Genomic DNA, 13,754 nt, shown 5'->3' on the forward strand with positions numbered 1-13,754 from the left:
TTCCCCATTAATCTGTGTTGTTGGCATCTATCTGTCTTGAGAGACAATGGAGTGTGTCTCAGGGGGTGAAGTCAAACCATGGCATTAGCAGCACCAAAACGACCTTCCATGGTGTGCAAGCCAGGGCAGTGTGTATGGGGGTCCTGGGTTGTCCAGATGAAGAGACTCCCCTCTTGGCCTTGCTGATGTGGCACCAGCAGGAGTTGCTGAAAGGAGGCATACAAGGTGCATCCAACCACCTTAGGGACTCCACTCCAGATTTGTGTAGGGTTTACTCCTTAGCCTTCTCTTCTCCCGAAAATATCCCGCAAGACAGTGGAGTTTTATGGTCAGAGTTTTCCTTCTCCTAGATGGGCTACCTTCCCAGGTTGACGAGCTCTATCTGCTCCTTTAATTGCATATTGCAATATGGTTTGTTTTTTTAAAAAAAAATACTTTTAATTAATTTTCCAATAAAAACAGCCAATTAACAAATCCATCAAATCATAATCCAATTAAAAACAATAAAGTAAAATTTAAAAAACCAACCAAATTACAATTCAAATTATTAATTATTAATTTTTCCGGGCCTCCCATAGTCTGGACCTCTGAAGTATAGCTCCAATATCTTCGTTGCTGCCTTCTTGTTGTTCTCATATTTTCCACATTCTGTTCTTAACGCTTTAAATTTCTCTGTCCCTGGCTGTGCAATTCTCAATCAAGTCAAAAATCATATATCCTTTCATCCATCAGCTTTGTGTGTGTGTGTGTGTGTGTGTGTGTGTGTATTCAACTGTTTATTTGCCAGCGCAGCTTTTCCTGACTTCATTCCAATCTTCCAAACTAGGCTGTTGTCTAAGTCTATTGTTTGAAGTTTAATGACGCAGCAACTCCCAAGTTGTTAAATTATTCCAATCTGGGCTGTTGTCCAAGCCTGCCGTTTGAAATTTAATGATGCAGTAACTTCCAAGTTGTTAAGTTATTACTGTTCACAATGATTTCCCATCGTTAAATTGTTGTGCATACTGTTTGCAATATTGCAATGTAAATGAACTGTATTCCATAGATATAAGTCATTTGGCGATCGATCAGCTTTCCCGGAGACCACACAATCCCCCCCTCTGGGCCCTAGAAGGGGGGTTGCTAGACATCCATTTAGCCTTCTCTCTCGCTCATAATGAAGAAATTATGCAAACAGATGCACTGTATGTTATCCCAAACTGTTGTCTCAAGTCATTATTAAGTCAGCTAGCAAATATTTCCCACTTCCCTCGAAAAAGGGAGAAGTTGTCATTTTTCCATGCTGCGTCATATTTACAAGCGCCATCTTGTTTCTTTTATCTTTATCAAGTCTTTCAAGTCTAAGTAAAGCTGTGCAATTTAATACTTAATTATAAATAGAAGTCCATCTGTACTTTTAAAAAAAATAGGTTTCTTAATAAGGCTTGGCATAGAAAAACAATTGTAGGTATTGAGAAGAAGAAGAAAAAAATAATGTACCAATCACCTCCATTAGAATCTCTTTGAAGTCCGAGCTTAAACACCAGGGACTGTGCAGTTCTGCAGCATTTTTCTCAGTCTTCTTCGGTCCAGACTATGTCTGTTTATTGTCCAAATCTAATTATTTTATCAAACAGATATTTCTGGCTTGTGAGAGTGACTTCGGAGAGTGCCAGCCATACCATGCTCTGGTACCCAACGTCCTGCTGCTTGCATCTTGATGCAAGCTGACAATCTCAGACAGTCTGCGGGTCTACAAGTCTACGAGTCCTCCGCCACCCTGGGGAGTCTGCCAGGGCTACTTAACCCCATATTAACCCTGAATTACTGGCACGGCTGAGGTCCGATCGTGTGGGAGTCAGCCATTTCTCACCGCCGGAAACAGGAAGCCCCTCATATTACAATGTGCTTTTAAGCTGCATCACAACATTGGGAAAATAACAAAATCCAGTAGGTAGGTAAACTCCAACCCACACATTGGTCTGAGACATGTAGATCATGCATGTCATTTTGGTTTAGAATTTACAGATATCGAATTACTCAGTTCAGGCACTTTCATTAAGCATGCTAAGCAAAGGAGAGTGAGTATGAACTACATTGTCCAGCTTCTAGTAATGTACTCAAGTTTAAAGATTAAAAACAGAGCCCAGAATAGCTGCAGAAATATTTCACTTAATGTAGACCAGTAACGGGGGAACCTATGATATTCCAGATGTTGTTGAGAGTACCACTTCCACAATCTAGGACCATTGGCTAGGCTGGCTGTGTTCAACATCTGGAAGGCCACAGATTCTTCATCCCTGATGTGCCCATCTTGATTTTTGATGTTTGCTGAGGAGGCTTTGTTTTAGCCACTTTCAAGAAATGGCAGAGCTTCTCAGTGGAATCACTGTTGTTGCAGCTCCACCTTTCTAAAGAGGTCTTGCAGGTTTCCTTTGCACAGTTTTAGAAATGCATTTTAACTGAACATTTCTCTTGGCTGCTATGGATGTTCTCTGTTTCTTTCTCTCCACTGTTTTCTTCAGAGTTGTCTTGTTCATTCTTTCTATTTGTATTGTTTTAATATGCATGTTTCAATTACACTTCATTTTTAGTATTTTTTTTAATAGAAAGGCAACTTGTAGGTTGCATCAATTAACAGAACAGTTTGTCAATTTGTTTTTAAAAGCATTAAGGACCACCTGTGAATGGCAGGCTGAAATGAGATTATCTTCAACAGCAGAGACAAGGTGACACAATCATCACTCAGGCATTCCACAGAAAGAGAAGATCCAATCCCAGTAAGTAATAATTTATTTTCCAGCAAACTAATGGCTTCAATCACAGGTAGGCAGAAATATTACATTTAATAGTAGCAATACTGTAGGAGTAATTATTTATACTAAATTAACAATGTATGTGGCATGTTCATCAGCAGCAGATGCAGAAATTAACAGCACAGGTGAAAAGCTATTTTAGAAGGACACAATTGATTTAATTTCAGTCTCCTAACTTTGATCTTTCCAAACCTTCTCACATCACAGCTGGTGTACAGATAGGAATAGCCAAACTATATGAATATGGTTTCAGTTAGTGAGGAGGGTGGTTTATTGGGTTGTTGTTGTTGTTTTGTTGTTGTTTCCATTATGTATTTTATGTTTTTATCTTGTAATTTTATGTTGTGACCTGCCCTGAGATTTACAGACAGATTTAATAAATAAAAGAAGGGCACATTTCAGAAGGGTGCTTTGCATCTGTACCCTCTATTGATGCCTCTGAGTAAATGTACCTTCCAGGAGCAAGAAATTGGCAATCTTATTAATAGAAGTAGTACACATACTTCTTCCCATAATGGACACCTCTTTGCTTAATTTCAGAGTGGTCAATTAAGTTTAAAAAAAAAACCTCAGGCATTTTTATTGAACTTAACTAATGGGTAGAATGGTTGTTTCCTCTCTCTGTCTCTACTGCCTTCTTACAAGGTATGTTGTTCCTTAATTGAATATTGTGTGTGTGTTTCTCTCTCTGTGTGTGTAATATACACATACATCTATAATACCCACATAACTTTGTGATGGGTTCAGGACTTGGCTTTGCAACCTGTTTATAATTCTAGGCTTCAGCCCTGGCAAACACCAACTAATAAATCCCGCAGTCAGTTACAAAGGTCCTAGGTCCTTACTTGTTCACTCTTGAATAAGTACAGTAAGCTCCCAGTCATTTTGGAAGAGGAGAAAATATTTCAAGGGCAAACAGCTTGAGCCTGGCTATCTCTCTTGATTTAAGTGATTAATAAACACCATGTGAATTGCATATGGCAGCAGTATGAATGAATGGGGAAACGACTGAATAGAGAAGATGCAGGGCTGCCGATTATCTTGACCTAAGCATTGTCTGTATCTTGAATGCTGAATTGCCTGCTCAACTGCTAGGTTTTAAATCATTTGGGGGAAATGTCATCATAATTCTATCAGCAGTCAGAATGAGCAGCTGTAATACCTGGTTTTTAAGTGACAGCCCTACAACAACAACCATTATAAATATAGCAAGTTACTCACATATTTTGTTAAACTTAGGCAGTTCAGTTTGTAAATTTGGGGCAGAATTATCTAGAAATATAGCAAACTGATTTATTTCGACCCAGACCACTGGCCTCTCCAGCAGTTTTGTCTACTGACTGGCAGTGGCTCTCTTGAGTTTTGGACAGGAGCCTCTCCCAGCCCTTGCTGGTGTTGCCAGAGAGTGAACCTGAAAATTACTGTATGCAATACGTGTGTTCTACCAGTGAGCTCCATATGAGGACATAGGTCAGTTTAGGACATAATTATGACTACGGAGAATTCCAAAACAAGGCAACCATTGTCATTGTACAGCTCTTGCCCACAAAGTGCTTGTGATATGGAGACTCTGAACCGGAAGCGACACATCTACAGATCAGCTGTGTGGTGTTGCAAACACAGCCTGTTCCCAGTCAGGCACCTTTTCCCATGGTGAAAGGGGGTTGGGAAGCCAGAAGGAAAATAAGAATGCCAGCTCCAGTGCTTGCGTATTTCCCTCCATTCTGGTGGCATAGCAGAATAGGGGGACTGTAGATACAAAGGCTCTCCCAATGTGCCCTCAGAATGCCCCCTTTTTGTTATTACTACACATTGGAGTATTGACAACAGATTTGAACTGGCAGAGATTTCTGCACCTGCTTGCGAGGGGACAGTTGCTGGTACAGATTGCCCCCAAAATGCTGCATCCAGAGCAGGGGTAGGCAACCTATGGCCCAGGGGCCAGATGCGGCCCAATCGCCTTCTCAATCCGGCCCACAGACGGTCCAGGAATCAGCATGTTTTTACATGAGTAGAATGTGTGCTTTTATTTAAAATGCACCTCTGGGTTATTTGTGGGACATAGGAATTCGTTCATTTATTATTATTTTTTCAAAATATAGTCCAGCCCACCACATGGTCTGAGGGACGGTAGACCGGCCCACAGCTGAAAAAGGTTGCTAACCCCTGATCCAGAGCATTGTGGGTAGCACAAAACATTTGAGATGGCATGTTTTTAAAAGGAAGGAAAGAACCACTGTTCTGTTCACAGTGATCTCCTGACAAATATGGCAGTGGAATTTGCCATACCCACTTGAAAAATAAAGCAACTGAACACTCCACTTGCCATCTGTGGAAAAGGTGGTGAATTTGGATTCCACAAATTCCCTAGCTGAGATCATGCAAGATAGAATCCATTTATTGTTTTTTTAAAAATGGCACTGAAAGAGATGTAGGCTTACAGTAGTAGCGGGAAACTGGTGGCCCTCCAGATGTCACTGAATTACAACTCCCATCATCCCTGGCCACTGGCCATGCTTCCTGGGGCCTGATGGGAGTTCAGCAACATCTGGAGGGTCCTGGAGGGTCAAAGGCTTCCCATACCCTAATATGGGGAACAACAGTACAAAAGAGCTGAAGGGGAACGGCAAGTATTTTTTACAGAAGCAACATCAACTTTTGCAGTGAAAATGGAACTTTATGAAAATTCAATGCAGCACTAGATCACCTTTGTCTTTGCACTGAGGTGTGGGTGTGGGTGTCCTTTGATAACCCGAAGGCTGTGTCTTACATATTTTGGAGGAACATACATGAAAAGAACAAGGAAGAAGAAAGGCAGAGAGTGGGATTTCAGGGCTTGTTTGTTCTGCTACAGAATTCACAGGCTATCTGGCTGCTGTGATATCAAGCATCCTGCTCATGCTGTGAAAAGAAAAACACACAAAGCAGAAGCCACACGTTGCTTTCAGGCTCAGCAAACCAAGGGGATGAAATGGCATCACTGTGAATGGCTTTGGGGCTCATCAAAAGGAAGTCTCAGAACATCTCTGTCCAAGGTCAGAAAGGAACAAGATGCTTTCCCACAGAATAATCACTGCTCTGTTTTTGAAGCAGAGTGGCTCCTCTGCTTTAGGTGGCTGCTCTGTTCAACTTCTCAAACATGGAAATGCAACAGCAGGATTAACATAAAGATTCTTGGTATTCATAGCAGAGTTAAAAGCTTAGAAGCTGGGGCTACCTGGAGTTACCCAGTCCCACCACCACTCTTTCTGTTTCGTTCACACATCGCTAGCATAATTTTAAAAACAAAAAAATAGTTGGTCTTATGGTAAAGGAAAGGAGTCATTTATCTACAACTTCTTCATAACCACAAGGATTCTAACCTAGTTAGATTCTAAGCTAGTTCTCATGGCTGCCTCAAGCAGGAGAGAGAGAAGAGGGTGAAGGCAATGAAGACGTAGGGATGGGACTTTGGGCTTTGGCAGGAAACCACAAAGTGTATTCCTCCCTATTAGTCTCATCCCTGCCCTCTGCTGACTGGAGGCATGTAAAGTTGCTTAAACCCAACAGATTTCCCAACTCCCTTTCCAGAGGGAGGCTCATGCAGACATTTTTGTGCCACACTTTCCAGGCACAAGTCTGAGTGAGCCCCAAGTCTAGCACCAGGGAACAAGCCCAATGCTGCTTGTTTTTCCATATTAATTTCCTGCAATATTTATTTTTCACTTTAGATGAAATATGAATTAATTTTGTTTTAAAATCCTTCCTGAAAAGCAATGAACCTCTAGCCCCCTACAACTCCCACCATCCCTATCCATTGGCCATACTGGCTGGGGCTGATGGGAGTTGGACTCCCATCACTATCCCTGGTGTACATGATGCACTGAACTGTGGGGATAGTATTTTTTAAGTGTCACATATAGCTGGGCCCTGGAAGACAGGGTCAATGACTAGGTGAAAGCCACCACATGAACTTGATTGCTGAATTCAGGTCCTCCTAATCCAACACTTTCACAAACTTTCACCCTCAGCAGACTTGAAAGTGCACTGTAGATAGTGCTGTTGCCTAGCATTCCCACGGTTCACCCTGAGAAGGTTTCATCTAATCAAGTGGCCATTGTTGCTGTACCCATCTCAGCTGCTTGTTTTCCCCTTCAGTGAGCGGAAGAGTATGAAGCTGAAGCAATAAAGCAGGAAGGTGGGAAGAAGCCTTCAGCTGCCCCAAGGTCCTCCAGTCATGACAAACCTGAGCCCAACTACTTTTAATATATGAAGACGGCGAATGGTACATATATTGGTGCCCTTACAAAATACTATGCCCACAGTTCAGTGCAATCATGTACAAGGAGGAAAGCTGGACACTATGGCAGAAAATGATAGTTGTCCATCTGTAATGAATGGCTTTGAGAAGATAGGATTTGTGCCATGTGGCTGCTGTCATACAATAAGCCACACCAACCGCATCAGCACCATACAAAAGCGTTCTTAGTGTCACATGTGAAAGCACTCTAGAAATGCCACAGCAGGTTTATATTATGATGGCTCAGATTCAAGGGCACTCCTCAAAAAGTGGTTAAAAGAACTCCATCCTTTAACATCAGCTGAAGGCAAAACAAGATCAGCTGCCAACTTGAATTGATCACATTTATTCAATATTCTTCAAAATAAGCAAGAATTTTGAAGCACATCAGCAATCAAATAGAGCCACAAAAACACACACACGCATAAATAAGATACACTATGTGAAATGCACAATATTGAAACAAAAATAATACTGTACAGTAACAACATTTGAGAGACAAACAATTCAAATTAGGGTTTGCTTACTCGCACTATAAAAAACTTGACTTTGTAAAGAAAAATATAGATCCAATATAAAGGCCTGATCCTGAACACTGTGAAATCAATGGAAATTATATCATCCGCTCACTTCAAAGGCAGCAGGGTCAATCCTTTGTTTGCCTTAATAGGCACTTCAATTGATCGTTTTTTTACAAAGCTTACCTTGAATACTATTACAAAAAATGACAAACATCAACTCAAGAGAATGTTTCAGCAAAAGTTTCAGTAACATAATGCAGAAATAGGTTAGTTATCCATGCACAAAACAGGGAGAAAGCTAATTCATTCAGTTTAAGAATAATATTTTTTACTAGATTCCTTTTCACAAACACAAACATTTTAGACTTCATTTTTTTCTGTAATGGATATATCAAGTTTTACATTTTTCCTAAGTCTACTGAGAATACTGGAACTGTTATGTCATTGCTTAACATATTGCATTCTGTCTGTAATAACCACAAAGGTTCATCATCTGAGTTTGGTAAAAGCACACACTATTGTTAAGATTAGAGTTTCCTAAAGCTGAAAGTACATTAAAAGGAAAACCATGAACTTCACAAATTCAGTTTTAAAATATTTTTCCCCAACTAAAAGCTGCAGAAAACTTGTTCTTAAATAATCTACAGAAAATTCTGGAGCAGCTAAACATTTTAAATTTCTTATACTTTCTTCCGTCTTAAAAATATTTGAATTAATTCGGTAGCCCATCCTTTTGAAAAATAATCCAAAAAAGAAGAAAAGACCTGAAGTAGATTACAAATCTTTTGTTTTAATCAGTGTGACCAAGGGTTTGTCGTCAGGACTGTAATCTTCATAAGCAATTGGAGTTGCATCATACATTGCAGGTCGAGATTTCTTTCCAAACCTAACCCCCCCACACACAAAAAAAGGAAAAGAAGGATTTAGTGGAATTGCAGATTGGTTGAACATTTACACTTGTCGCAGTAACCCACTGTCCCAACATATCAAAGAATATCAAAGAATATCAAAGAAATATCAAAGAATATCAAAGAAATATCAAAGAATATCAAAGAATATCAAAGAAACTTCAAGCTTCATTTGAAATATGTAGTCAAGTGCCAAGTATGCATGAAATAAGGACCTAAATTTAGTGAACTCATAGAATGCAAACTTATGCAATCAGCAGAACCACCAGATAGTGACATTTTTCCTAGATGGTAACACTTCTGGTCACAGGTAGGACTGGGAATTACTGAATGTCTGAATACCCTTCCTTTAGTCCCTATGCATACAAAAAAAAAAAGTACATTAAAGATGAGGTTTCAGCTTCGCCTGCTCCTTGGTAGGGCATTTTCCTATGGATGGGTGCGGGGAATCTTTCTTTGTGGGAGACCATTCTAATGCACAACTCTCCACCTGCAGTCTGATATGGTACAATCCAGGACAGGTTTTGCTATTAGGGTGCTGTTGACTATATAAACTGGCAACATATAGCTAAGCTCCTATGTTCCTACATTCCAGAAAGAAAGAAAGAAAGAAAGAAAGAAAGAAAGAAAGAAAGAAAGAAAGAAAGAAAACTGGCACAGCGGAAGCAGTGCCGCATGCAACAAACACGGGTCAGATTGGAAATCAATGCCTTATTACATCTCTAGGTTACAACCAGGCCTACAGGTGAAACTCGAAAAATTAGAATATCGTGGAAAGGTTCATTTATGTAAGCAATTGTTTTCAAAGCTACTGGAGTTTAATATATGAGACAGACTCATGACATGCAAAGCGAGATATGTCAAGCCTTTGCTTGTTATAATTGTGATGATTATGGTGTACAGCTGAGGAGAACCCCAAATTAACAATTTCAGCTTTGGGGTTTTCATCAGCTGCATGCCATAATCATCACAATTATAACAAGCAAAGGCTTCACATATCTCGCTTTGCATGTCATGAGTCTATCTCATATATTAAACTCCAGTAGCTAATGAAAACAATTGCTTACATAAATGAACTTTTCCATGATATTCTAATTTTTCGAGTTTCATCTGTATATTTTCCCCTTTACTCCAAACCAACCTGGCGTGCCTGATGGAGGCAATAGCGCTGCTGAATTCACTGTCAATGCTCCTGCAGTTGTAGAATTCCTCGTACGCTGGCCTGGACGAGCCTTGATATTCGATCCGGCTGATGCGACAAATCCCCACAATTAGGATGATCAGCATCAGCACAAACGCAACGCATAGGGCTCCGATTATGATGTAGAGAGAATGTCGTGGCATGTTTGTCAGGCTCTCTGCCATGTGCCCAGACTTCCACTGTAAATCTAAAAGCAAGAAATATAATGGACATTGTTGATTAATTGTACAGTAAGGGGGTAATGAGGGACCCAGGTGGCGCTGTGGGTTAAACCACAGAGTCTAGGGCTTGCTGATCAGAAGGTCGGCGGTTCGAATCCCTGCCACGGGGTGAGCTCCCGTTGCTCGGTCCCAGCTCCTGCCCACCTAGCAGTTCGAAAGCACATCAAAGTGCAAGTAGATAAATAGGGACCGCTCCAGCGGGAAGGTAAACGGCGTTTCCGTGCGCTGCTCTGGTTCGCCAGAAGCGGCTTTGTCATGCTGGCCACATGACCCGGAAGCTGTCTGCGGACAAACGCCGGCTCCCTTGGCCTATAAAGCGAGATGAGCGCCGCAACCCCAGAGTCGGACACGACTGGACCTGATGGTCAGGGGTCCCTTTACCTTTAAGGGGGTAATGGCACATTCACTCCCACCATATATATTTGTACTTTTAATGGAGTTGCATAAAGATTGAAGTTAGAAGGTGTGAAACTATTGCAAAACAGATCCTTTCTACCATTAACCTCACACTTGGTTCCCACTGCCAATGGTTATTCCTGACAGAACAGATACAGAAAGGTGCAGAAATACAGAAGCAAGGTGCCTGCCTCTCTTAACTCGCTGGTGGCAGAGGCAGAACTGGAAGTTGAAGGAAAGTTGAATCCCCTTCCAGCTGGCCACAAAAGGTTTCATTTTCAAAAGTTCCTTCTGCCTCTGCCTCCAAGTGTTTCCTGTATTCTCTACTGATCAAGAAAGATGGCACTTTCTTCATTTTGCATTTCACATGCTCAGACGTTTGTATTTGCTGCCAATCCTGAGAGGTTTCTAGCTTATTTTCCTTCCACAGTTGGAAATTTCAGTCACCCCTCCAATTTAAACCTTTTGTCTTCTATTCCAAAAGCTAATGAAAGTGTTTTGGGTGCTAAAACATGCTGACAAAGGTTCCAGGTTTCCAAACAGATGTTAATTATATAGCAATCAACCCTCCCCCAATATAACATTTTTTCCTGACTCCCTTAAGCATCCATTGAAAGTTAATATTTGCCTTTACAATGCTCTTCCATTGGCCTGCTATAGCTTTATTTTATATCAAACCATGCGCTAAATTATTCCCAGTGTTTCAGTGTAACAACGTATATCTGGAATACCCAGGCCTCACCTGGGATACTCATGGATTCTTTCCTTGCCAAAGAAAAGTATCTATTTTCTTTTGCAATTATGCCACCACCACTTTGGCACTAACAAATTCTGAAATACAAATAAAACCCTGAAGAGCACATTAATTTTTATAATATTTATTCTCCCAAGCAGTGAACTGGAAGCACTCTCCCATCTCTTGGTTTTGCATTTTTCTGTAAAGTAACATGATCAATCTTACACAAGTCTTGCAAGTCTGTACTAATTCTCAAGCCCAAATGTTTAACACTAGAATGGTATCTTATATTTTTAAACCAGTTCCTATCCTAAATTTTATCAACATTTGTTTACGTCATTTGTTATTAGCTCATACTGTCCATTACATGAATCCATAAAGAGGTTCCATGCTATCCTTTGGTACCAGTCAATGGTTTCCTCTGTTTTTGTGGTCCCTCAGGATGGTGAACACATTTCCTTAATCTAGGGATGAGGAACCTGTGGCCCTCTACATGTTGCTAGACTACAACTCCCAACATCCCTGGCTGGGGCCGATGGAATCTGGAGTTCACCAACATCTGGAGGGCCACAAGTTCCCCGTCCCTGGCACAGGTGTGGATTTCTTCAAACAAGCATAAACTGAATTATATTTTGCTCAAATCTCACTTGTTCCTTCTGTGTGTCAGAACTAAGGTGAGTGCTATATTGCATCATTGTTTATAACCTGCACCTGCAACCAAGCTCCTTTACAATTCTGGAATCAAAGTATCACTCTGAGATATTTGTTATCATACCACATAATCGACAGCAAGTAATAAAAGCATATGGTTCCAACAATCTAGGCCTTTCATAGAAAGCCATTAAATTACATATTATTATAATATGTAGGCACTGCATGGAATGCATTTGTAAAGGATTACTGCATGTCTCAGGATATTAAATCCATCTGCCAGACAGCCTATTGTCTACCACCTAAAGAGGCTGTCACTCACACATGGATTGTTCCCTCAATTAAGTATGCATGCCTATTTTAGTCATTACTTTTTTCTTCTTTCAGCAGACCTTATGCCTTTATTTTATTTATATATGTAGCATCCTGTTTTTCAACTAAAAAAAAAAAATCCTCTTGATTACTTCCAGTACGTATTAAAATAATGGCTTGCATTCTAAGATAGTTAATCCCATATGCCCTTACATGGGAGTAAATCCCACTGGATTTAATAGGACCCACTTTGAACAGACATGCACAAGATTAAGATGCTGAGGAAATGGATAGAATGAAAGTTTTCCATTCCTTCGTTCTTCTTTCAGTCACCTGTGAGCCCTGAAGAGCTTCTGGAGGGTTATAGGGCTTTCCAGAGTAATGTGGGATAGGTGTAAGGGATGCTGCAGGGAGGAGCAAATGGGGAGAATAGTTTTGTTCTATTAACTGCTTTAACTTACCTTAGGACCCAAGCCAATATAATTCAAAATTTGCAAAAACCAGAGACTGTACTGGAAAAGAAAATAATTAACATGTCCTATGGTGAACAATGACCATCATAAAGGTAAAGGTAAAGGACCCCTGCCAGTTAAGTCCAGTCACAGATGACTCTGGGGTTGCGGTGCTCATCTCCCTTCACTGGCCGAGGGAGACGACGTTTGTCAACAGACAGTTTTTCCGGGTCATGTGGCTAGCATGACTAAGCCACTTCTGGCAAGCCAGAGCAGCGCATGGAAACACCGTTTACCTTCCCACCGGAGTGGTACCTATTTATCTACTTGTACTTTTTGGTGTGCTTTCGAACTGCTAGGTTGACAGGAGCTGGGACGGAGCAACGGGAGCTCACCCCGTCGCGGGGATTCAAATCGCCGACCTGATTTGCAAGCCCAAGAGGCTCAGTGGTTTAGACCACAGTGCCACCCACATCCCAATGACCGTCTTAGACTTGGTTAATTAATAAAACCAAATGGGAATAAATACTTACGTATTTCACAATTTGCCCCAACCCATCCACGTGGACAATGGCAAGTATACCCATTGGGTTGGTCTATGCACATTCCACCATGATGACAGGGGTTACTCTCACAGTCATTTATATTAATGTCACACTCTTCACCTTAAAACAAGGAAAGAAATATAGTTATGTGTTGCAGATATGAAAGCAAAATGGAATGCCTTCATCCCTTTCGACTGCAGACACTGCAGTTGATTATTATCAACATGTTAGTGTAACTTACTCTCAAAAAATTAACTTAAGCAGTCATATTATCTATGATACAACAGATTATGGGCTCCTTGTAAGGAGAAAATTACATTTTTCTGCAAGCAGTTCTTAACTGCAACCACACTCACTGCATGCTACTTATTATTAAAACAATGGAATAAGGTCTCTTCAGGATTGCACAGGAATGAACAGTATTTAAAAAGCAACCAAAACACAAACTGATGCAGGGCAGCATATCTGCATACAAAGCAATCAAACTTCAGCAATAAGTGGCTGGAATTAGATCATTGCAACCACATGAATCGAAGAAAGGTCTTGCTTTGCTACTGGAACGCTGTACATGAAGTTGAAGATGCTCATGTTTTCTCAAGATTAGAAACACCCAGGATTTTAAAAAAATGCTCTTACATGTCTATAGAATAAAATCTTAAATAATATCTAACAAGTAGGGCCACTTTAAAGCTGGTGATCCCTGCGTGAGTATGAACTAGTAGTGGGTAAACCCTTTG

The 13,754-nt window shown here is 40.7% G+C and overlaps 1 protein-coding gene across 1 annotated transcript in view; it reads right to left on the reverse strand.

The window, feature by feature from the left end:
• Nucleotides 1-7,400: 7,400 nt before the first annotated feature.
• Nucleotides 7,401-13,754, reverse strand: part of DNER (delta/notch like EGF repeat containing) — a 105,727-nt gene continuing 99,373 nt past the window's right edge. Inside the window, exons 11-13 of the mRNA XM_033150337.1 lie at nucleotides 13,006-13,137; nucleotides 9,645-9,891; nucleotides 7,401-8,481 (exon numbers count right to left, since the gene is read on the reverse strand). Coding sequence (XP_033006228.1) covers nucleotides 8,370-8,481; nucleotides 9,645-9,891; nucleotides 13,006-13,137 — 491 coding nt within the window. The 3' untranslated portion in view covers nucleotides 7,401-8,369. The remainder of the gene's footprint in view (nucleotides 8,482-9,644; nucleotides 9,892-13,005; nucleotides 13,138-13,754) is intronic.

This window comes from Lacerta agilis, chromosome 5 (assembly GCF_009819535.1).
Source record: "Lacerta agilis isolate rLacAgi1 chromosome 5, rLacAgi1.pri, whole genome shotgun sequence".
Classification (NCBI taxonomy): domain Eukaryota; kingdom Metazoa; phylum Chordata; class Lepidosauria; order Squamata; family Lacertidae; genus Lacerta; species Lacerta agilis.